The sequence below is a fragment of the Aethalodelphis obliquidens genome, unplaced genomic scaffold (genome assembly GCF_003676395.1).
Source record: "Aethalodelphis obliquidens isolate GAN/ISIS:26980383/991018 unplaced genomic scaffold, ASM367639v1 scaffold28, whole genome shotgun sequence".
NCBI lineage: Eukaryota > Metazoa > Chordata > Mammalia > Artiodactyla > Delphinidae > Aethalodelphis > Aethalodelphis obliquidens.
Window position 1 is genome coordinate 15057289 of NW_020837972.1, and position 24128 is coordinate 15081416.

General features: G+C 40.0%; 2 protein-coding genes across 10 annotated transcripts in view; one reads left to right on the forward strand and one right to left on the reverse strand.

The window, feature by feature from the left end:
• ATXN2 (ataxin 2) overlaps positions 1 to 19657 on the forward strand; it is a 119052-nt gene extending 99395 nt beyond the window's left edge. Inside the window, 7 exon segments of the mRNA XM_027124760.1 lie at positions 5568 to 5752; positions 6075 to 6207; positions 9803 to 9856; positions 14774 to 14919; positions 15570 to 15797; positions 18015 to 18183; positions 19039 to 19657. Coding sequence (XP_026980561.1) covers positions 5568 to 5752; positions 6075 to 6207; positions 9803 to 9856; positions 14774 to 14919; positions 15570 to 15797; positions 18015 to 18183; positions 19039 to 19067 — 944 coding nt within the window. The 3' untranslated portion in view covers positions 19068 to 19657.
• A 30-nt stretch (positions 19658 to 19687) lies between these two features.
• The window catches only part of SH2B3 (SH2B adaptor protein 3), a 40032-nt gene continuing 35591 nt past the window's right edge, over positions 19688 to 24128 (reverse strand). For 4 of the 9 annotated variants that reach the window (XM_027124762.1, XM_027124763.1, XM_027124761.1 and 1 more), the window contains one exon: positions 20882 to 24115. In XM_027124762.1, coding sequence (XP_026980563.1) covers positions 23513 to 24115 — 603 coding nt within the window. In that variant the 3' untranslated portion in view covers positions 20882 to 23512. Of the gene's footprint in view, positions 20037 to 20881; positions 24116 to 24128 lie in introns of those variants that run through there. The other 5 variants (XM_027124766.1, XM_027124765.1, XM_027124767.1 and 2 more) reach the window with 3 other exon arrangements.

The following is a 24128-nucleotide window of genomic DNA, read 5'->3' on the forward strand; positions in this document are numbered from 1 at the left end:
ATATTGTCTTGATTACTGTAGCTTTGTAGTATAGTCTGAAGTCAGGGAGTTTGATTCCACCAGCTCTGTTTTTTTTCCCTCAACACTGCTTTGGCTATTTGTGGTCTTTTGTGTCTCCATATAAATTTTAAGATTTTTTGTTCTAGTTCTGTAAAAAAAATGCCACTGGTAATTTGATAGGGATTGCATTGAATCTGTAGATTGCTTTGGATAGTATTGTCATTTTCACAATATTGATTCTTCCAATCCAAGAACATGGTATATCTCTCCATCTGTTTGTGTCATCTTTGATTTCTTTCATCAGTGTCTTATAGTTTTCTGCATACCGGTCTTTTGTCTCCATAGGAATGTTTATTCCTAGGTATTTTATTTTTTGTTGCAATGCTAAATGGAATTGTTTCCTTAATTTCTTGTTCAGATTTTTTGTCATTAGTGTATAGGAATGGAAGAGATTTCTGTGCATTAATTTTGTATCCTGCTACTTTACCAGATTCATTGATTAGCTCTGGTAGTTTTCTGGTAGCATCTTTAGGATTCTCTATGTATAGTATCATGTCATCTGCAAACAGTGACAGTTTTACTTCTCCTTTTCCGGTTTGGATTCTTTTTATTTCTTTTTCTTCTCTGATTGCTGTGGCTAAAACTTCCAAAACTATGTCGAATAACAGTGGCAACCTTGTCTTGTTCCTGATCTTAGTGGAAATGGTTTCAGTTTTTCACCATTGAGAACAATGTTGGCTGTGGGTTTGTCATATATGGCCTTTATTATGTTGTGGTAGTAGTGTGTTTTTAATTTCCAAATATTTGGGTATTTCTGTTTTTTATTTTTCATTCCATTATGATCAGAGAACAGACTGATATGAAATGCCATTTTCATCATATATTAAGTGTCCATGTGTAGTTAAATCTATATCTGGATTTTCTGTTCCATTCTGTTAAACTGTCTATCTGTTAAGACTACTTTCCCATCCATCCACTCCCAACATTGATTTTTCCCCCCCTCAGGTTTTCTTGACTTTTTTCTTTCTTGTTTATTTTTCCATATGAACTTGATATTCAGGTTGACTACTAAAAAAATAAAATCAGTTGGCATTTAAGAACGTTTTTATTACTGAAAATTTCAAACATATACAAGTAAGCAGTTAGACTAGTACAATTATGTAAAAGTACTCATCAGTCAGCTTTAATAGTTAGAAACTCATGGCCAGGACTTCCCTGGTGGCGCAGTGGTTAAGAATCCGCCTGCCAATGCAGGGGACACAGGTTCGAGCCCTGGTCCAGGAAGATCCCACATGCTGTGGAGCAACTAAGCCTGTGCACCAGAACTACTGAGCCTGCGCTCTAGAGCCCACGAGCCACAACTACTGAGCCTGTGTATTGCAACTGCTGAAGCCCATGAGCCTAGAGCCCGTGCAACCACAGAATGCCCACGTGCAGCAATGAAGACCCAATGCAGCCAAAAAGAAAATAAATAAATAAATTTATTTAAAAAAAAAAAAACTCATGGCCAGTTTGTTTCATTTACAGGACCTCTCTCCTCTCAGATTGTTTTGAAGCATGTCCCGGATACACCATTTTATTTGTAAATACTTTATCTTAAAATTCTTAAAGATAAGGGGTCTTTTAAAAACAAACATAAAACATTACTATATCGTTACCACACCAAAAAGACTTAACAGTAATTCCCTTTTATCCTCAAATTTCTGTGGCTATTTTTAAAGTATATATTTTTTTACGGTTAATTTGTTCCAGTTAGGATCCAAATGAGATTTACAAATTACATTTGTGTATCATGTTTAAGTCATTTTTTTTAATTGTTTTATGTTGTGGTAAATTTTTATTATGACGGTTTTAAAGACATGTTTTGTTCATTCATACCCTCACAGAGTTATGGACTCTTTTTTTAAACCATAGTTAAAATACAATTTTTCACACCTAAAAAAAATAGCAGTTATTTCTTCCTATCAAATGTGTAGAGCACAAGTTTTTCTTACTGTCTTATGAATTTTTCTTAATAGTTGGCTTGTTGAGCCACAGTCCAGAATCCACACTTTTCATTTGATTGGTTTCTCTCTCTTAATGTTAACTCTCTTATAGGTTTCTTCTTAGTTTTTTCCGTTTCTATCTTATTTAAATCTAATTTGTTTTGTCCTATATTCTTTCCCACCATCTGAATTTCATGGATTGTGTCCCCGTGATATTGTTTAAAGTGTTCCTCTGTCCCCTGTAATCCTTGTGAACTGATTGTAGATAAGAAAGATTAGTTTGTATTTTTTAAAACTTAACCTGGAATGTTTCATAGATGATGTGTGTACTTTTATTAGGAGTCAGTGTCTTACCGCTGTCTTTTTTTTTTTTTCCTGGATAGTAGGAGTAACTTGGCTGCCTTATCTATCCAGGATAACGTTTCATACCAGCTCTTCTCTGTTTGTTTTGGCAGCACTGACAATCACTGTCTAGCGCTAGATTCATTATTTCACTAAGGATTGCAAAACGGCATTCTCATTCTGTCATCTCTTTTTCAATTACCAGCTGGACTATTTCTATAAAGAAAAACTTTACCTTGTCAAACTATTTGGTTACCATGAGGTACAGTTTGTGATAGAAAGGCAGCTAAACTGCCCATCATTTCAAGGCAGTTCTCAAAATAATGAGTTGGTTTTCTATTATCCCTAAAGGTTGACCAGTGAGGGTTTGTTGTTGTTGTTCTATTAGAATGAACTCCTGGGTTTTAATATTCAGTTTGCCAATTGGGATTTTCATTAGAACTACATTAAATTTATAAATATATAATTTAGAAATTAACTTAGAGGAGAATTGCTATCTTTATATTGTCTTCCTATCCATGAACAAATGATGCCTTTCTGCTTGTTTAAATCTGCTTCTCTACCTTCAGTAGTTGTTTTGTTTGTTTCTTTTTTTAATTTAATTGTTTTTATTTTTGGCTGTGTTGGGTCTTCATTGCTGTGCACGGGCTTTTTCTAGTTGCAGCAAGCAGGGGCTACTCTTCATTGTGGTGCACAGGCTTCTCATTGTTGTGGCTTCTCTTATTGTGGAGCACAGGCTCTAGGCACATGGGCTTCAGTAGTTGTGGCACGTGGGCTCTGTAGTTGTGGCGCACGGGCTTACTTGCTCCGCGGCATGTGGGATCTTCCCGGGCCAGGGCTTGAACCCGTGTTCCCTGCATTGGCAAGCAGATTCTTAACCACTGCACCACCAGGGAAGCCCCTTCAGTAGTATTTTTAAGTTTCTCTTAAAAGTTTTATGTGTTTCTTCAGTTTTTGCCTTAGGTATTTTCTTTTTTTATTGTTAATGTAGAGTGGGTTCATCTTTTCCATTGCATCTTCTATGTATATGAAGGCTATTTGCCGTCTTTATGTTAATCTTATATCCTGCTGCTTTACTCTTCAAATAACAGGGAAAATTAAGGACTTGCTTCTGAAATGCAGCCGTAGATCATATAAGGCATATCTTTCCTTCATGATAGTAGTGCCTTTTTGCACAAAACCACCTCTTTGTCTTCTTGGTACGTAATGCAGCATTACCATTTTTGCGTCCTGTGAGAAAAATTTAGTTGTATTTGAAAATATGCTGAAGTCAGGAACATTTTGGGACAGATATTCTTTGTGTGGGGGGTTAGACTAGGGGTGGGGTCTGTGCATTATAGGATGTTTATTAGCATCCCTGGCCTCTACCCATTAGATGCTAGTAGTATCCTCCCCTTCTCTAATTGTGACAACCAAAAATGTCTCCTAGATGTTGCCAAATGCCCCTTGAAAGGCAAAATTGCTCCCAGTTGAAAACCATTGATGTAAAGAAATGGCTGAAGTATGGCCAGTCTAAACTGTGGTTTAAGATTAAGATAGATTCAGTTTGGGTGGGTCGGGGGTAATACAACCATAAAACCAGGTATATCTCTGTATATTTTATCTTTTAAGGTTTTGTTCAAGCATTGTTTGTTTTGTTTTGTTTAATTTTTAGTTTTTGGCTGTGTTGTGTCTTCGTTACTGCGCGCAGGCTTCTTATTGTGGTGGTTTCTCTTGTTGCGGAGCATGGGCTCTAGGTGTGCAGGCTTCAGTAGCTGCAGCACGTGGGTTCAGTAGTTGCGGCTCGCAGGCCCTAGAGCACAGGCTCAGTAGTTGTGGCGCACAGGCTTAGTTGCTCCGCGGCATGTGGGAATCTTCCTGGACCAGGGCTCGAACGTGTGTCCCCTGCATTGGCAGGCGAATTCTTAACTACTGAGCCCCCAGGGAAGTCCCAAGCATTGTTTTTATAACTAGAATTTTTTATTTTTAAAAATCAGTAACTTGACTGGCTTTTTGAAAAAAAAATTTAATATGTGAGGGTTGTAAAGTATGAAAAGAAATAGTGATAGTAAGTTAAGCTTATTTAGCTTAATTAGACAAACTTTCATGTGATAAAAATGATATTTGAGTTTTGGGTGGCTTTTCTTTACTAGAAGGGTGTGCTTTTTCAATATGTGGGAATCTCAAGATTAAATTCAGAACAATATTACCTAATTGGTTTTTTCTGTTTTCAAGTTTGCTTTTCTGACTAGATAACACAGTGTGTAACTAGCTCTCCTAAGTATCAGCAGCAGTCATTAAATTTTTAGCAAAACCTTCAAATATTTTTTTAAAAAAGACAAATTCTGTCTCTACATTAGCAGTTACCTGTGTAGTCAGTTTTGATGATTTTGTGAACATACGAAGTTACAACATTCTTTGTGTCTTGCTGTAAGCAGTGGTTCACAACTTCTTCCCTCAAGTGGCTTGGTTAACATAGCACCATAAACCCATCACAGACAACAGTCAGTGCTGTAATAAACATGTGAGGAAAAGGTGCACAGAGCATGCAGCTAGCACTTTTGTGGGCGATTGGGAAAGACGATACAGAGGAGATGACAGTTGAGCTAAATTGTTAACTAGAGCTTTAATGGAGCAGATTACAGGCAGAAATTTGTGTGGAGTAATACAAGACAAAGAGTAATGTTTTAAAAGAGCTATTACAATTTTTTAAAAGCGCTACATGGTAGTGTGTGATGCTATGTTTGAAAAAGCAAGAGTTCGGTGGTAAGAAATTTAGAAGGATGGAGTTAAGTGTTGGGTCTGTTTTGGCTTTTTTGTTGTACTTTTGTTTTCCTTTGAATAAAATCCAGTGCCCTTCTCTAGCAATGGCATAATTCAGTGTCTCAAACAGGGTGTATATGAGAAGTATGAGGGAAATGTTGTTTCATAGTGCTGTAAGAGTCTTGTAATTACAGGGACTTGATGAAGTCTGGGGGTCATCACAGAGTATCTCTCTGAGAATGTTGCTTTCAAGCTGACACTTGATGGACAAGTAAAAGTTTTCCAACCTGGCAGTAGGGGATTGGGGTTTGAGGCTGAGGAATAGCATATATGATAGGAAAACAGCCCATAGTGGCTGAAGGGGGATGGGTGTGGTATAACATGGCATTGGAGAGGTAGGCTTTGACCCAATCATGCAGAGCCTTATGGACCATGTTCGTATATTTTATGCTAATAAGGAGCTGCTGTGTTCTAATATTACGACGTTTTTTCCTGCAGTACCAAATATGCCCCAACAACGGCAAGACCAACATCATCAGAGTACCATGATGCACCCAGCCTCAGCAGCAGGCCCACCAATTGTGGCCACCCCACCAGCTTATTCCACACAGTATGTTGCCTATAGTCCTCAGCAGTTTCCAAATCAGCCTCTTGTTCAGCATGTGCCACATTATCAGTCTCAGGTAAGCCTGATATGACCTAATAACTCTTTTAATTGTTGTTCCATTGAAGTAACTTTTAGTATGGTAAAGGGGTTTTTCCTTTATATTTTGTGCTATGCGTTAACGGTGGGGTAGGCAGCTAAGGATTTGGGGGTCCTTTTTAACCTAATAGAAAGTTGCTGATCAGTGTAAGTGTTTCAAAGGCTAAATCCTTTCTAGCCAAATAAGGATTTAGGAGTTGTTTCTGGAAACCTGGAAACCATGGAATTAAGATATAACTAAAATCTACTTGACTATATCTGGTACTTTAATGTTTTTTTCTTTATTTTTTGTTTGAACACAGCATCCTCATGTCTATAGTCCTGTAATACAGGGTAATGCTAGAATGATGGCACCACCAACACATGCCCAGCCTGGTTTAGTATCTTCTTCAGCAACTCAATACGGGGCTCATGAGCAGACGCATGCGATGTATGGTAGGAAGCAGTTTGTTTGTCTTTTTCAATGTGTGTGACTATTCTTACTGTGTTTTTAAGCTCTGAAAAGATGCTCTGTTTAAGAATAACTCTGCCTTTTATGACATTGAGGGTCAAGAATCTAAAGAAAAGATGAATCCATTTCTCTCTCCGACCTGCTCTATAAGTCTTGGCAAATCATTTCTACTTTGAAATTTCTCTCTGTTCCATTGTCTCTCTTTAACTAAAATGTAATAATGTGTGTAAAAGCATCTTTTGTGGAGAAAGGTATCTTTCTCCTCTTCCTCATCAGTAACATCATTTGGTATACCCTTCCTAAGGCATGCAAGAAAGTTTTACCGTAATGAAAGCAAGAAAACATTCTGCTTCACTCCTTACTCTGGGGGTCACTGACATTGCATATTTTATTGCTATTTGTTACAATGCTACTATGTTTCTGCATCATGCTGTATTTCAGGTGGTTGGAATTGTGTAATATTAGATCTGCTTTTGACAGATTCATACTTTAAATGAGTATACAGTGATAAAATGAAAAGTATTCTATATAAAATTAAACGATATATCTGAGTAATAAGCTAAAATTACCATCTTAGTTTTGTGGCTGGAGAACTTTGTGTAAGTCAGCTTTGCAACTGTCTAAAGTAATAATATTGTTTTCAATGTTAGAATTTAAAATAAGATTTCCACTTATATTTTGTAATATAGAATTAATGGGTCGTCCCGTATTATGTTTTTCAAAATGCACCTTTAATTAGTACCAGTTTTATTAAGATCTAAATTTTGTTTTGAACTTTTCTGAGAACTCCTGTACTGTCATTTAGGTTTTCCCATTGGCATTTCAGTTTTTTGGAGAGGGAGAGAAATTTAAGTTTATTCATACAATTGAAAAGTGAACCACTATGAAAATGAAATTAATATTACATGTAACTACAAGCACATGTCATTTTTTAAACCTCTTTCAACTTTTTGAGTGACTAATAAGAATATAAAGGCTTTCATTTTTTTTTTAACTTTAGATAACAGTTTATAACATTTTGTAGGTTTATAGGAATATAGGACTCAGGCAGCAACAATCATTCTTGTCACCGGGAACCCACTGCTAATGTTTTCTTTCTGGAGGCATGCTCCTTTACCACTGGTTCACAAATGATAGGAATTTTACATGATTAAAGGCTTTTTTTTTTAATAAAATACTTGTCAGATCTTAATTTTCCACACTTAAAATTTTCTCTTGTTGACTATGCTCTTTAAATTAAAATGATGTGATTGCTCCAATTTTGAAAAACATTTCTTTCAAGAAGCCCATCTATAATTTAATTGAAAGATTGACATACTGATTTGGCTTATGATTTTGGTTGTGATCTCCTATCATTGGCTTGTCTTTAGTTGTCTTAACCAGGAATAAGTATGTGTGAAAAGGCACCACTGATTTATCACACTAACTTTTATGCAATTTGTATACATTGCAATAATTTTCCAGTTTGCTAAAGTCTTAGGTGACACAGTTTATTATGATTGTTTATTGTACATATTATACATTTCTGAATACATCTTGACGTAACAAATGGAAAAAACATTTCTTTCTTCCCATTTTCTGGGATACTCCCCTTGGAATAAGATCTGAAACTTGAGCTAAAATTTCCATTGCTTTTTTGTGTGCCCACACCTTTGAGACATTGTAGTAATACTGTGATGTCAAGCAGAATCTTTCTCCTCAGTGTATATTCACTCACTACCAACATCTGACTTTGTCTGCTGATTGGATGTTTATTGGTTTGAAACAGCCAGTACAGTAAATACTTTATTTGAGGCACTAATGGTTTTTATAACTACCTTCCCAGAATATTTCCATTTGAAAAGCAGTTGATCTTGGACCCTGAAGTCCATTCAAGTGTGGGTAAATAGTAAATATTGCAAAGAAACAAAATACTAGACCTAATGTCCAGTGAAATCTGGAATGAATTAGTCATCAAAGCTAGTTCTTTGATACCAGGAGAAAGTTGCTCAACCAAATCTGAATTACTCGACTGCAGTTTACACAGATTGCATTATATTTCATTGATGTGTGTTGATGAGGGCAGCTAGGGGCAAAGCTGTAGATTTGGTATGATTGTTGCTGGTTCTGTTTTGGATACTTCATACCCTAAAGAGAACACTGGGAAATGAATTGGTTTGTTCTTTACCACAATAAGCCATAATTTAATCTGCTTTAGCAAGTTCATTAATTCTTCAATAATTTATTTCAGTTATTTTAGATCTTCCAAATACAATTATGCTGAATATAGACAAATTTTAAATACGTTATTTTAAACTGTAAGACAAAACTTGCATAGAAATGCTAATTTTATTTTCATTTCCCTTGAACAGTTTATATTTTATATTCCAAAAGGAACCAAATAGTTTGAGTATGAATTATATTTATTCTTAAGCTACATTCTATCTAGATTTTTTTAAACTTTTAATGCAAACAAAAGAATATGCACCCAGATGTTAATGACAATTATATGTCACCTTTTTGTCATTCATTAATTGTTATGGTCATAGCAAAAACCTTTGCGAATAGAAATGACTACAAGATGAAAGGCTGGTTATTTTTTAATTTTTTGGTGTATTTAATATAAATATGCTAACAGATCACTGAACATTTATATTATTAGGAGATACATTCTAAGAATTGTTGACCTTGTACTCTTTCTAGATATCTTAGGAAGGACTTTGATCACAAACTTCATCTCTTTGACCTTAACTTTAACTTCACTTTCATCATTGCCTCTGCCCTCTTCCTCCTAATAAGTTACTCTTTGTTTCCTTAACATCTGGTCTTATATTTCATCTCATTTTGTTTCATTCATCTAACTTTGTTTTCCCTTTTAGAAACAGTAATAATGAAGTTTTCTCTATTCAGAAAGAGTTAAATCCAGAATCCTTTTTTTGCTTTATTTTCGGTAGTTTAATGCGGATAAATTCGAAAATACAGTAGGCAAAAAGATTTAAAATGCACCTATTAATCTTCTCCCTTACAATCACCAGTTAACATTTTGGTGCATATCCTTACAAGTGTACTCACACACACACACACGCACACACCTTTATGTAGACAGTTTAATAAGAAATGATATTGTACCCTTGTTTAATATTATTGTTTCTGAATTTTTGGATCCATTACCAGATGCCTAGTAAACATCTTACAGAATAAGGTGTAAGGTGACATTTCTATTAATGATTTGCAAAATTGGATTAGTCTTTTAAATTAAACTTGGTAAATATTATTTTGTTTTGGTACATTATTTATATCAAGGTGTTCAGTGGAATGCAATGTTGGTCTTTTTATTAGATAATAACTTTATTCCTTTCATTTAACTAAGTGAGCATGTGGTACTTGACAACCCAATACAGAAGAAAAGTGTCTTTTGCTTCAGCCCTATCTTATTTAATTTTGTAGTGATGTTTAAAGTGCTTGTCATCTCTTGTAAAATAAGAAAAATGAGTTATGCATGAATACAAAAAGAAATTACTAAATATGTCAACCTTTCCAGAAAATTAGGAAAATGCACACCTTAAAAGGCTAATTAACCTTTCTATTTCCCAAATTCAGCATGTCCCAAATTACCATACAACAAGGAGACAAGCCCTTCTTTCTACTTTGCCAGTGAGTTGGGTTTTTTATACTAATTTTAATTGAACAGTAAAACACTTTTTAAAGAATACATGTTAAGGGAGTAGACTTGTTGAGCAATCTTTTCCTTGTGCCAGACAAAATCATTTAAAAAAAAAATATATATATATATATATGAAAATAATTCAGAGTTTTTAAAAAGGAAATATAACCCAGCTTAAGAAAGCTGGAGTTAATTTAAAAATTGAGTTGTTTCAGAAATTAATTTTTGCATACCAAGCAAACATGTGACTGTTTTGGAAATGCCTAATACTCTCCTTGTTCAGAGAAACTTTCCCTGAACCAGACGTTTTTAAAACAAAGCGCAAAGCAAGCCACAAGCTTAAAACATTAGGGTTTTTTTTAGTATCCTGGTAAGAAAACATTTATCCTTACAAGGATTTTTAATTGAATAGGGTTGAAATACTAGGGGAGGAACGTTTCTGTATTTTCAGTCTTTGCATGACTACAGGTTTATGATATTCAGGTAGCAGACACCTCATGGATGTCTTGAGTTTAAGCAGGAAAGCATGACCTAGCAGCTACTAGAGATTGTCTTTGGCAACACCAGCCCCCTCTCACCACCAGCGGAAGGGTAAATGATTGCTCCTAAATGGAGAAAGTCTGAGCAGGGATTGCTTTTGGAAATGAACTTGTAAGGTTTGTTTTCTCTATTTGTAGGGAAATTTTAAAATAAGGCTTATTCATGGGCTTTTGGTATTTGGATGGGAAAGTCACTAACTTGCAGGAATCCTTTAGAAATGTATGACAGTATAATATATGTCGCTTTATGTGAAATACTATATTCTAGGGGATATTAAGGATTAAAATTTTGTTAGAGACTAAATTTTAAATTATTGTAGAATGACTGAATGTCTGAATATACTAGATGCCAAATTTTAAAAAGCATTTAGAAAACATTTTGACTTAAATTTTCATTAATTGTGCCTTGACTTGGTATCCAAAAATAAGTGCGTACATACTATTTATTTGGTGCTAGGAAATGTTAACAAATTTAATCCTTTAATAGATGCTCTTTAAAAAGGAGTCTTGCTGTATATATAACTGTTAAAGGGAAACTATGTATGTGGTATAGTATATAAAAGACTGTCAGTAATTCTATTATGTACTCAGTTTGAGGTCTCAAATGTAGTTATCCTCACCATCTTACTGTCTCTGTTAGTAGTTTTGGAGTCAGTTTCCTGGTAAGTAGCTAAAAGGTCCTTAATCATCACACCTAAGCATTAACTGCCTTAGCACAACTTTCCCTAAAAGAGAATATCAGTACTTTTAAAAGAAACTAACAGTGGGGCTGCTATTTGTAATTTAATTTGCTGTTTCATACCCCACCCCCACCCCCTTCTAAGCATTTTGTCCTGGTTTGTTTGGTCTAGTTGCCTTTTATTCCCCTTTTAAAGAGTTTTCAATGTTCCTTTACTTCCTTTTTTCTGAATTTAACATCAGATTTAAAAGTTGGAAGATTTTGTTTTGTTTCATTTTTAAAGTTTTGCTGTGCTGGTGTTCTCTCATGTCTTGTGCATCCAAGGTCAAAAATGACAAAACCTAGTTATTAAATTAGGTTTAATTTAATAACTTCTATATTAAATTAAATGCACATCTCTATGGACATTGGCTTCAGTAAGATCATGGCTTAGGAAATGATTTTTGGATTGTGGTTAGTGTTTCGAGGATTTGACAAATCACATAATTAGAGTTTTAAACATTTATATCGAGGAACACAGTGAGCGGGAAACTTTTGGACTGGGTCTGGCCCAAAAAATAGTTATTTCTTTGATTAGCTTGAAGTAATCCAGATTTCATGAAGGCAACTTAGGTTTTATAAATAGAAGTTTAACTGATGGATAGCTAAATCAGAATTTTGAAGAAAAATCACTTTATTTTTAACCTCTCTGGAATCTTTTAGCTAATGAGCATGTATAATAAAAACAGTTAAATGATAGGCTTAGGTCAGGAAAGCCCAGAATTTACTGCCTTTCACTCTCCACTTCTCCCTTTCCCTAATTCTCTTAGATTTTTCCCCTCATTTCCTCTATCTTGGTTCCTTTCTCTTATCTCTCTCTCCCCCCTCTCCTCTTCCAGCCTTCCCCCCTGCCCCGCAGCCTTTTAATTTCCCTCTTATCCTACTTGTCTTTGTCTCCTTCTTAACTGGCCTTTCAAGGAACCAAAGTATATTTTTGTTGTTTTTACTATTAAAGTGTATAAGTTCCACATTTTCCCCAATTAGCTACTCAGTTTTCATATTTGAAGGGGGAAAAGAATTCCTGGGTAAGGTACTTGCTTTAGCAAACATCTTTAAGCAAGATGATGAACAAAGGAAGATATTTCTAATCAAACATCCTCACATTTTATTTGTAGCCTATGGTGTATGTTTACATCTGCTTAATTTTTCTTATAATGCATTGCAGTTTATTGGTGTTTAGATAGGGAAAGGGTGTTTTTTTTAAACAAAAGCCCATGTAGATGCATTCAGCTTGGATTACTTGAAGTATTTATGCTATGAATGCAAATGACATATAGATTAGAATACTCTATCTTATAACCTTTCAGTATTGGTAAACTATCACAGAGATGCCTTTTTTAAATACATAGTAAAAAATACTTCCATCTTTAATTCTCTCCAAGTAATTTCAAGATTTTAACATTTTTCTAATTGATGAATAAATTATGGAACTTCATGGGTGTAATTCTCTTTGTGATGGCCATGCTTTTTTATGTATGAATATTAATAAAATAGCACCCAGCTAGAGTTGATTATTGTTACTTTTTATTTCCTTAATACTTTGCTTAAAAGGTAATTAAAAATGAAATTTAAAACTTTTTGGTACAAAAGTTTCTTGAATAAATAAGGTTAAATAAATAGAAACTCTGAGATTCTGTACTCTATGAAACCTCATAAATAGAATTTGGATTCGGGAATTGCTTTCCCCCAGACAGATTAGAATTGTTACAAATGAAACATTTAAGAATTTATAGTAGGGAGGATTTTAATGCAAGTGGTTTGAAAATAAGGGAGCATGAATGACTCTAGATATCACTATTCAATAAAACTTTCTGTGCTGAAGGAAATGTGCTACAAATAATGATGTCCAGTCAGTAGCCACTAGCTACATGTAGCTGTTCTAATTATTTAAAAATAAATTTGAAAAATAAGTGTAAGATTTTTACAAGAACAAGGGTTCAAGATTTATCTCAAGTCTTTTAGACTAAGTCAGTGCCCAGACAGTTTTGGGGGTCAGAAGCTTAACTTAATGAATATGATGGTGAAGAATGGCCTTTTAAAAAACCAATGAATTAGAAAAACGACAATGACTACTTTCGTAGATTCATGGGACTGTGAAACTCAAGAAAGCTGTTAGCACATTATTTTTCCCATGTCCCAGAAAACTGTCACTGACTTCTTGAAAAACACCCAAAGAATACGTTGCCAGTTTTCCTTGTTAATATGTTCCAGTGTATGTTAACTGTTATAGCTAGGGGATTTTCCCAGTGTATAAAGAAAAATGCTTTGTTTAATCTAATCTGGGAGTTAACTTAGTATAGATGCCCACTGTGGTGTTGGCAGTGGATGCACAGGTGATCCTAGCACTGCTCTTTGCCTCACCCTTCTCTCTTTAAAGGATACATATACAGTTGAGGAGATAACCAGTTGGGCTGGAATGTTGGTCCTTGGCCCTACAATGTCAAGCATTATAGAATTGTTTCATGTGCCTAACCCTCTGCATAACATTTACATTGGACTCATCCAGAGTCATCTATGCTGGCAACTCTCAGCAGCCAGCCTATTAGACTGCTGTTGTTAGGGTACCTGATCCCAAAGCAGTGCTTGCTTCTCCCCATCAGCCCCCTATATGTAACACCATATGAAGAATGTGAAGAACTATTCTGGAATTGACACATTGACTTCCAAGAGGAGATACATCTTGAGAACATTGTCCTCAGCTCATTGCCACATCATGGTTAGATTTGTATCAGTGTGCTATCAGTAGTCACTGGAAGCAATGAACCCATCTTGTGCTTTTGATTCTCAAGTTGCTGTTTGGGGATGACATGAACAAATGAATTTATACCTCATCTCCCTGTTTTGTGCCAAGGTATGGTCTGTGCTGAGATTCACAAAGAATTGGCTTTGGGTTCTTAGCTTTAATGAACACACTTTTACTTAAACTAGCTCATCATATTTCCTTTGAGGTTACTCTAGCTAGTAAAATTCTTTTTAAAGGCTAGGATGCTTTGAAGGTAATTCGTTTTTCTACATAGTTTAGGTAATCCCATTTACTAGATTTTATAAAGCAAAGGTGACAGATCTTGAGCAGGGAGGCCTAGAGAATGAACTGAGTGGCAGAGTGGCTTCTGTGATCAGCTGAGAGAGATTGTGGTCATTTGGCCCTGAAGATAGAGCCCTGACCTTGCCACACACCTTATCCAGCCCCTTACTACAGCCCTGATATAGTCTGTGCCCACGGGACACTGCATCAGGTCCAGGACAGTAGCATGGTGAGGTTAGCCAGATGATGGCCTTGAGCTAAATGTGTGTGTGTGAGAGACAGAGAGACAGGTCGCAGACGGGGGATTGTTTGAATTGTTTCTGTCTATGCTTTTAAGTTGCCTTTTCAGGAAACCTAGTGACTGTTTTAGAAGTAAATTTAATTAGATTTTGATATAATGTGTACAGCTATGTTATATGAATAAAATGCTAGCCCGACTGTTAAGCAGTAACTTCCCATTTATTTTTTTAAGAAGTGGGTGGTTTAAATGGAGTCAAATACAGAGATTGGTTAGGCATTGAGCATCAAGAAGACTGTGGATGAGCTGAAAGTTGATGAGGCATAGAGGAGCGATTAAGAGCATGACACCTGTCAATTATACACATTTCTTTTCCTTTCACTTTAGTTTCCACTGGCTCCCTTGCTCAGCAGTATGCGCACCCTAATGCTACCTTGCACCCTCATACTCCACATCCTCAGCCTTCAGCCACCCCCACTGGACAGCAGCAAAGCCAACATGGTGGAAGCCATCCTGCACCCAGTCCTGTTCAGGTAAGGAGGAACTGAGAGGCCTTCACCAGAACTGCTTCATCGTTCTATTTATTGAGTGTTTTCTTCAGTGCCAGGCAAGATGCTAGGTACCACGTGATCAAAACACCGAGCAGCCCTGCCTCATGGAGCCAGTGTACAGCTCTGCAGGCTGTGCCCCCAGGTTTAAATCACCTTAAGGTACATATTGAGAATAAGGTGATGGGGTAAGTTCTGGAAACTTAACCAATATTGAAAAATCTAACATAAAGCAAGAAATTGGCTTGGAACTTTTTAAAAATCTCATTTCTAATGTTTACATGATGAGGGTGTTTGGTTTTTTTCCTATTAGCTTCTTTAATCATGTTTGTTAAGGAGCTCTTTGACATCTGTCAGGCCCCTGGAGCAGTAGTCCTGTTTTACCACTGCTGGTTGAGGGCTTGTAGGCTGAGAATCAGGCTTGCAGCCCAGACAGGAATGTTTGTGAACAGGAGGCACCCCCACCCCAGCCCTGCTCCTACTCCCTGTGTATTCTCTGGTACCTGCCATTGCCCCTCATCTTAGATAGGCCCAGAGGGAGCCTGTTGTCATATGCAAAACTCAGCTTTGTGTGTGACCCTTAAACTGCTCTTCCTTAAAGAAAATTTTCTCAATTCTTTCCTGTTACTTTGCAGCACCATCAGCATCAGGCCGCCCAGGCTCTCCACCTGGCCAGTCCGCAGCAGCAGTCAGCCATTTACCATGCGGGGCTTGCACCAACCCCACCTTCCATGACACCTGCCTCCAATACACAGTCGCCACAGAATAGTTTTCCAACAGCACAACAGACCGTCTTTACGATTCATCCTTCTCATGTTCAGCCGGCTTATACCAATCCACCCCACATGGCCCATGTACCTCAGGTAAACCCGCTTTAGCCAACTTTCTGTGAAGACCAAGTAGGAAATGAAGGTTGTCAGATAAGCAGCAAAGAGCCAGCTGCTCTTCGAGCCAGGAACCCCTGTGTGTGATGCCATTTGCTTGTCTCCTTTTTTCCACTCAAATACATGTGATCTGGCCCTAAATGAATGTTTGTGTGGTTTTGTAATGGGATCAGTGCAGTTGCTGATTGGTCTTTTAACGTTTCCCAACTGAGACTTTAAAAATATCTTTGACTCTGGAATGCAACCTAATTCTTTCCTTGCTGTATCTGCTTTGCTATGTTTATATAGCTTCATTGCTATATATACGTATACATACATATATTCCCCCCCAACACAGACACACACACAGACAGACACACACACATACACACGAGTCTAGCAAGGAGGATGGGATTTCACAAATTCTCAACTCTGAGGTGACTACACTGGGCCTGACCACTTGAATGTTAGTCACATGAGTTCCTAAGAAATATCTGTACTTGTTTTCCCTGGCTGTTCCTACATCCGCTTTGACCATATGTTGTACTTCTTGAAAGGGCTTGGCCTTGTACATTCGTGCAGTGTAACTTGAAGCTGGAAGCACCCAGGTGTTCCCATTTTTCTTAAAGAGCAGCCCTGGAAGCCCTTTGGAGCTCACCTCTAGCAAAAGCTTCTAAGGGTTGAAAGGTGTGGTTGCTTTCTGCATCAGCTACTGACAAAAGTCCAATGCAATCCAGGGCCAATTTGGATTGTCTTAATGAGAAGGAGCTGCACCGAAGTTGGGCTCCAACACTGTCCTTTTAGGCCCTCCCTAGAGCTGTTAAGGGTGAATTGGCTGTATTTGTTGTCTCTTTTTGCTGCTTTCATAACAGAACTCTTCTGGGTCTGTTAGCCTGCCTCACTGAACTCTGTTTCATGTCAAGCAGTGCACCACTGAGGCTCTGGCGTGGTGGGGCTGGAGATGGTGCTCAGTTGGAGCTAACTCTCAGAGGCGACCTTGTAACTAGCGTTCCACAGCTCTGGGAAGTTCGGGCATTCTCCCCAGCAAACGTGTAGGTTCTGTAGTGTGGCGCACTGCAGTGGATGATTTGCTTTTGATGGTGGGGAGGGGAGCCGGTTTGGTCAGGTGTGGGGCAGCATGGTTTGGCTGAACCAGGAGCTTCATGAGACCAGGGGGCCTGTAGATGTCTAGTAGAGGCTGGTGGCTAAGTAGGTATGTGAATTTACATGTAAGTTGGGGTTCCTAAAACCTCACTTTTGTGCTTTTGTGCTGAAAGAGCAACAAGGTTAATATTTGCAGGGAAGCCCAGATATGCCCTGGGTCCCTTTGAATATGTAAGAATCAAAACAGCATTTCATTCAAGGCTTATCCTGGTCTAGAACAGTGCACAGCATGGGAGGCAGGAAACGAGAGCTCTTCCTGGCTCTGCCAATTCCCTGCAGAGCTGCGATCCAGCTATTTGGGCTGACTAAAACCTTTCCAACTTGACAGTGAGACCAGGTTGAACTCATTATCACCTGGTACAGAGAGACACTGGCCTGGACCAGATAATTTTAGATTACCCCTTCCCACCTCACTGGAGCCATTCAACTGCAACTCCTGCTGCTGCTGCTCTATCAGCGGATCTTTCAGCAGAGCAAAGGGGCCTGAGAGGCTTTTCTTACTGCCTTGACTCATTGTTCACTGAGGTGTGCTGGTGAGCAGGCAAGAAGCAGAGGGGGAAAGGCAAAGAGAACCTAGAACAAAGTTAACAGTCCCTGCTTATAATGTAATAATCTGCTTTCTTACTTGAAAGAGATGTTATCTGTAAAACTAATTCAGGCCCCACATGGAAGCCAAAGTCTAAAGCATCATTGCAGGTAGCCTCCTATTAATTTGAGAAAGCTGCGCTTGGATCAGGGATCTTTGTGAAGACCTTGCCCCATACATAGAATCCAGTCCTCAGAAATGTTGAAGGCTAGGACACTGCAGCCCTGACTTTTACCCAGGCTCGCTGGGTGCCTGCTCCCTCAGCCTTGCAGGATCTGCCAGAGGGTGAAGCATGTCTATAGGTCAACTGATGGATCCACTAGGGAATGTCCCCAGAGGAAAGAAAGGGCCCTGAGGGCCCACTGTTGCCCTTTCCTGAGAGCCCCAACCCAGTGAAAGGGACACAGTTGACATGTTGTTTAAGCTGGAGATGTTGCCTGTATGCGTAAAAGAGCTCTCTGTTTCAGGCTCATGTACAGTCAGGAATGGTTCCTTCTCATCCAACTGCCCATGCGCCAATGATGCTAATGACGACACAGCCACCCGGCGGTCCCCAGGCCGCCCTCGCTCAAAGTGCACTACAGCCCATTCCAGTCTCGACAACAGCGCATTTCCCCTATATGACGCACCCTTCAGGTGAGGCGTGTGTGTGCAGGGGCCGCCGGGCACCCCAAAGCATTCTGCTCGCACAGGTCGAATGGCAGGCCGGGCCAGCGCTTCAAGCCCCGCATCTGAGAACTAGCAAGACCCGTCAGAGTGTACACAGTAGGGACTGTGATGATCAGTTCAGTGTCAGGGCCTGAGGCTTCCGGGAGCCTAGTGTGTGTGTGTTCTGATGGTATACAGGATTTGGCTTGATGAGAAGCAGCAGCAGCATTCTGTGTAGCTGATGCATGCTTAGGACTCAGTTGGCCTTCCTTGTTATGATAGGTTGGACAGGGCAGTGTTTTCCTTCCTGAGTCCCAACAGTCTGACATGTGGGGGGTTACTACCATGGCAGAGTTTGATTGTAGCTCTGGAGACTACCACTGATGAGATAAGTGCTGTGTATGGATTGGTTTCGAGTATAGTATTAGCTCCAGTCTATGCCCTGACAGGTAGAGAATGCCCCGTGATTGTGCTCTAATACTTGATGGTGGCCATGGCGATATTTCACAGTCTAACCTGTTATTCTGAAAGCAATATTGGTGCTTGGCTATTATTTGGGGAGGGGATATGTTAAGGCCTTTTTTGTACCCCATGAGCAACAACTCTTCTGGGAGTTTTATCTGAAATGGTTTTATGTCTGACTGGTTTGTTTCTACCCACCCACCTACCTTCTCCCCGTTTTGGTACAGATGCGGGGGGGTGGGAAGGGTAAAGAGTGAATTAAATTTTGAGTCTTGTTCAGGTAGCACAAGGATAGCTTTACAGACATGTGCTGCAGAGACACTAGGCTAATGTGCGGTGTTGCCAGTTTTCTGTTTAAATATTCACTTTTCTTTTTTACAGTACAAGCCCACCACCAACAGCAGTTGTAAGGCTGCCCTGGAGGAACCGAAAGGCCAAATTCCCTCCTCCCTTCTACTGCTTCTACCAACTGGAAGCACAGAAAACTAGAATTTCATTTATTTTGTTTTTAAAAAATATATGTTGATTTCTTGTAACATCCAATAGGAATGCTAACAGTTCACTTGCAGTGGAAGATATTTGGACCGAGTAGAGGCATTTAGGAACTTGTGGGCTGTTCCATAATTCCATACGCTGTTTCCAAGTCCCGCAAGTACCCCAGCTCTGCTTGCTGAAACTGGAAGTTATTTATTTTTTAATGACCCTTGAAAGTCATGAACACATCAGCTAGCAAAAGAAGTAACAAGAGTGATTCTTGCTGCTATTACTGCTTTAAAAAAAAAAAATCAAGACTTGGAACGCCCTTTTACTAAACTTGACAAAGGTTCAGTAAATTCTTACCGTCAAACTGACGGATTATTATTTATAAATCAAGTTTGATGAAGTAATCACTGTCTACAGTGGTTCAAGTTTTAAGTTAAGGGAAAAACTTTTACTTTGTAGATAATATAAAATAAAAACTTTAAAAAAATCAAAAAATAAAAAAAGTTTTAAAAACTGATATCAAGTTAATGTGTGTTTGTATGAGCTATTTCCATTGTAGGATACTGAATATCAGGGCAGGAGGGCTGACTCTGCTGTCTTAATACCTCGAAGGTTAGCTGTCAAATGACTTTTCTTCTTCACCTTTAGTTCTGGTTCAAGGTATCTCTAGAAAAAGACAAGACTGAGAGATGTTCTCTTTGGTGGCTAGAGGTCTGCTTCAGAAGGAGGAAGGCTGGCCAGAGTTGGGCAGTGCCGAAAGTCCACATCCTCACCCTGACGCTGATTCTGTAAGCTTCCTTTTTAATATCTCCTGAACCCAAATGAGTTAGTCAGAAGTTGTCCTGATTCAGGCATCTGTCTGTTTTACCAGTAGGGGGCAGGAGACACACACACACCTGTAATAAAGAAATCCAGAGGGCTGAAAAGGTGCAGCGATGTACAAAATAGCATACTCCTGTAGACCCCTAAGCATTCGTTAATGTCTTCAGTTTGTGGGAGCAGGACAAACAGGAAAAGCAAGTATTTTGCAGAGACTACAGTCATAATAGATAGATAGAGCCTTTAAATACTGTGGTACCAAATCAAGATTCTGAAAACTTTGTTTTAATTCACATGTAGCAATTTGTACATTTTAGCAAAATTTGCATTCTTCAAGAATAAGTTACTTATACAGTACATAAACAATGCATACAAATTTGCCAAATACCTTCTGCCTATAATGATACAAGATGAATCCATTTTCTGTGTTGTCATTACAACGTGCTGCTTATTCCGCTAAACACTGGATGTCAGATGTGTCCTTGTTAAGAGTCAGTGGATAATAAACTATCAAGTTCCTCTAGCCTGTGGGAGATGTTAGCGTTCACATGACATTTGTGATAACAGACTTAGCCCTGAATAATAGCATAAAGGAATCTAAGGCAACCCTTAGGGAAGGGTTCAAGGCCTTGATTTTAAGTTAAGAAACTGTTATGTAAAAATAGTGTTCTCTGGTTTAAGATTTTAATGATTGCTATTCCTTTCTCCTACACGGTCCAGAAATGATCAAAGGCAGAAGATTTATACCAGATAAAGCCATATGGATTGCTGGTCTAAAATTCAAGGCAGGTTAGTTGACTTAATTCTTTGGTGCTGGTGACTGTTAGTTTGTAAAAGTTCATTGAAGTCAGGCGAAGGAGGTGATGATGCTGGGAGCAGTTAAGCTATCCTTGTTGTCTGTAATTAGAGATAACTGGAGGGCTTGTGATGCTTACTGTCCAACTGGCACTCAAGAGTCTGGCTCTCAGTAGAGGCTGCTGGCTTGGCCTCTTGCCGCCAGCAGTGGTCACATTGAGGCTGGAAAGAGGGTGGTGGAATGTGCTACGACTGCGGTGGGCTGGCTGCAGCCGTCAGGGTTGCTGCCTCACTGCCTGTGACAGCATCAAGCCCAGGAACCCACTGCCCCCGTTCCTCCAGCTCAACCTGCTCTAGCAGAAAGAAAAGGCATTGACTTAGTGTCGCTTCTTCCCAGGCCATGAGGGGCCTTTTTGTCGGAATGTATTTGAGCTGTCCTGGTAACTCAGACACATTTAGTAAATAAATGTTTTTCTTGAACATTTTACACTGATGCAGTCTGGAAGTGGATGACTATGTCACAGATTCTGAGCTTGTACTTTGTAGCCAGTCGGTCAGAGCTGCTGACTTGCTGTGCCTGGCTTGCCTCTTGGCACTACCTGAGAATTGTATGTTGAGCGGCTGTTAAGAAGTGAGTGCCCCTGGCTTGTGGATATCATATCCCAGATGTCTGTTTACCCTTCTGGTTGGAGGGAGGGAACTTACTTGTCTGGTTCATTGTCTGCTTGGCCCCTTTCCTGTGCAGACAGGGGAAAATCTGTACCAGTGACTTGTCAGCATTTACTTTCTATGATGAGCTTTCCCTTGTAAAAGAGAAATCCAAAACAGTGCTTACTCCTGGTCTACACTTTGCTTAGCATTCATTAATCAGACCTGCTTGATGTGTAGAAAATGTGGCCCTTAGAAATAGACAACTCTAGATCAGGGTTGGTTATGCTTTACCGTCTGTGAAAACACCCAGGACTGTTGGTTTTATCTGTATATATAAGGTGGGGGGAGGGGCACGCCACACAGCTTGCAGGATCTCAGTTCCCTGACCAGGGGTGGAACCCACGCCCCCTACAGGGGAAGCACAGAGCCCTACCACTGGACCACCAGGGAAGTCCCAGGAGTGTTGGTTTTAAAAGTGGAAGAGAGGTGGCTCCTGACCTCCCTGCTTCTCCCAAAGTCTGACCTCTGACCTCTTGGAGTGGAGAACGGCTGGAGGGAACAGACACACGCCTCACCCCAGATAAGGCAGGCAAGTAGTTAGTTTAGGCCAAGGTTTAATTTTAGCTTTTGACTGATGTATGTATAAATGTTAAGCTGCGCTGAACTCCCAGTTTCCTAGAAGCCACTTCAAGGAGCCCAGTGGCTATACTGAACGGCTCTGCTCGCACCCACAAGCAGCTGACTCCACTCGGTCACTGCCTCCCTTGTTTCTGAGCCTCTGCATGAAAGTTCTGGGAGGAGCCAGCCCCCATGAATTGTATCACTTGTGAAAGGCAAGTTTAGATGGAGATTTGACTGCAGGACCTCCCTGCATGGTAGAGGTTATGTGTGCCTATGTATACATGCACACATGCTTCATCAGATGAAGCAGTGGTTACTGCTGGAACAGAACACTGATTGTGGGCTATTAAAGGAGTTTCTCATTAGCTGTGGCACCAGATTCCTAGCTTCCATTTTGGCTCAAGAATGAGCCTAAAACCTTGTGGGATAATTTAATAAGCCTTTAGACACTTGGAGGCTCTGAGCCAGCCCTGTTGGTGAAGGATTTACTAGAAAGGGCCCAGCAGCCCTTTATTCCTTTTTCCTTGCCCCTCCCTTACCCCTCAGTTTAACTCTCACCATAAAGCTGCTGTAAACCAGAATCCAGTTTTTTATTCATAAGGCACCAGGGTGGAATTGTTCCTTGCCACCCTCCTATTTCAGTAATTGCCTGAATTTCCCTGAAAGGGTGACACACTTCACTTCTCTACATTTAGGAAGGACAGTGGCTCCTCAGCAACAGGTGACTGTCCTAAGGATGCAATAGACAAGGAAGCCAGGCATGCTGGCTCGAACCAGGAACTGGTCAAGTAGGATTTGCATAGCTGTCTCTGACTACAAAAATCGCATGGGTATTAGTTCAAACAGTGCAATGAAATAAGCAGTGGTTTAATTTTGAAACCTGAATCCTTTGAAAAATTAATCTGAGGTAAAAATGTTTAAAATCATTTTTGACCTTTAGCTTGTCCATCTGCCAGAACTTTGTCCTAAAGTTGAGAGTCGAAGCAGGATAGGTGTGGTCACCTGTGGCTTGGGTACAGCAGACCCGCCACGTGGACTGAAGCTATAACGGGAAAAAAACCACAGGAGAATCCAGGGCTTGTTAGTGTTTTGGGCTTCCTGATGGGCCCCCCTCCCCCCTCCCCAAGTAGAAAGTCTGCCAGCTGGGACAGTGTCAGTGAAAAAGAGAACAAGTTTCCACTGCCAACTCCAGCCCTCACCCCACTGCCCCCTCTAAGAGTGATGGGGCCTGGTCCTAGGGACCCAGGGCAGGAGCTGGCGACATCCACGAACAAGAACTACATCTGTAAACAATAAGGAGAAAGCCAGGTGAGAATGGAACTTCTAGGAGGCCCTTTAACAGGCCTAATTGAAGGGTCACATCCAAACTGGAATGAACAGTTAACAGTGTCCCTTAAATCTCTCTCTGGAAGGAAGGACAGAAAGTTACATTCAGAAGTTCACATCTCTACTTGCTTGTGCTTCTCAGGGGCCTCTGGGAGGCCTGTCAGAGAGGCGTGTACTGATTGTCTATGGCCCGCAGGTGGCTCCGGGAGGAGGAGTCCATTTCATAGTCCGAGTCCCGGGCTCGACTGGTGGGCTCGGGCTCCAGGTGCCGCAGGCTGTTGGCCAGTTCCTCAGGCGAAGGCACCAGGTGGAAGATCTGCTCTGGGGGAGAGGACCGGCCTGGGAGACCCTCTGGGCCGAGCCCCCGTGGACAGCCAGAAGCGCTAAGGTGGGGAAGGCCCAGCTCTGAATCCCAGCGAGAGAGGGAGAAAGGGAACAGGACAGTGTTGGAGGAACCTGGGGGACAAGTGACCAAGAGAGAGACCACACTGTCAGTCTTAACGGGGTGGAGGCAAGTGTTGGAAGGACACAACACGAGGTCTCGGTTCCCAGTGCCACCACCCCCTTTATCAAGGGGCATTAGGGTCACACCTGGCGGCTGGGAGACGACTACCACATAGCTGGACAGCCGGACGTCACAGGCAGCCCCGCACTCGAGTGGGATGGGTGAGCGCTGGAAGTGGTGGAGCATGTCCACAACCGAGGGGAAGTGGAGGTGTTGCACGCGACACTGGCCCCGCTCAGTCAGTGACAGGCGCAGGTGCTGCAGGAGAGGA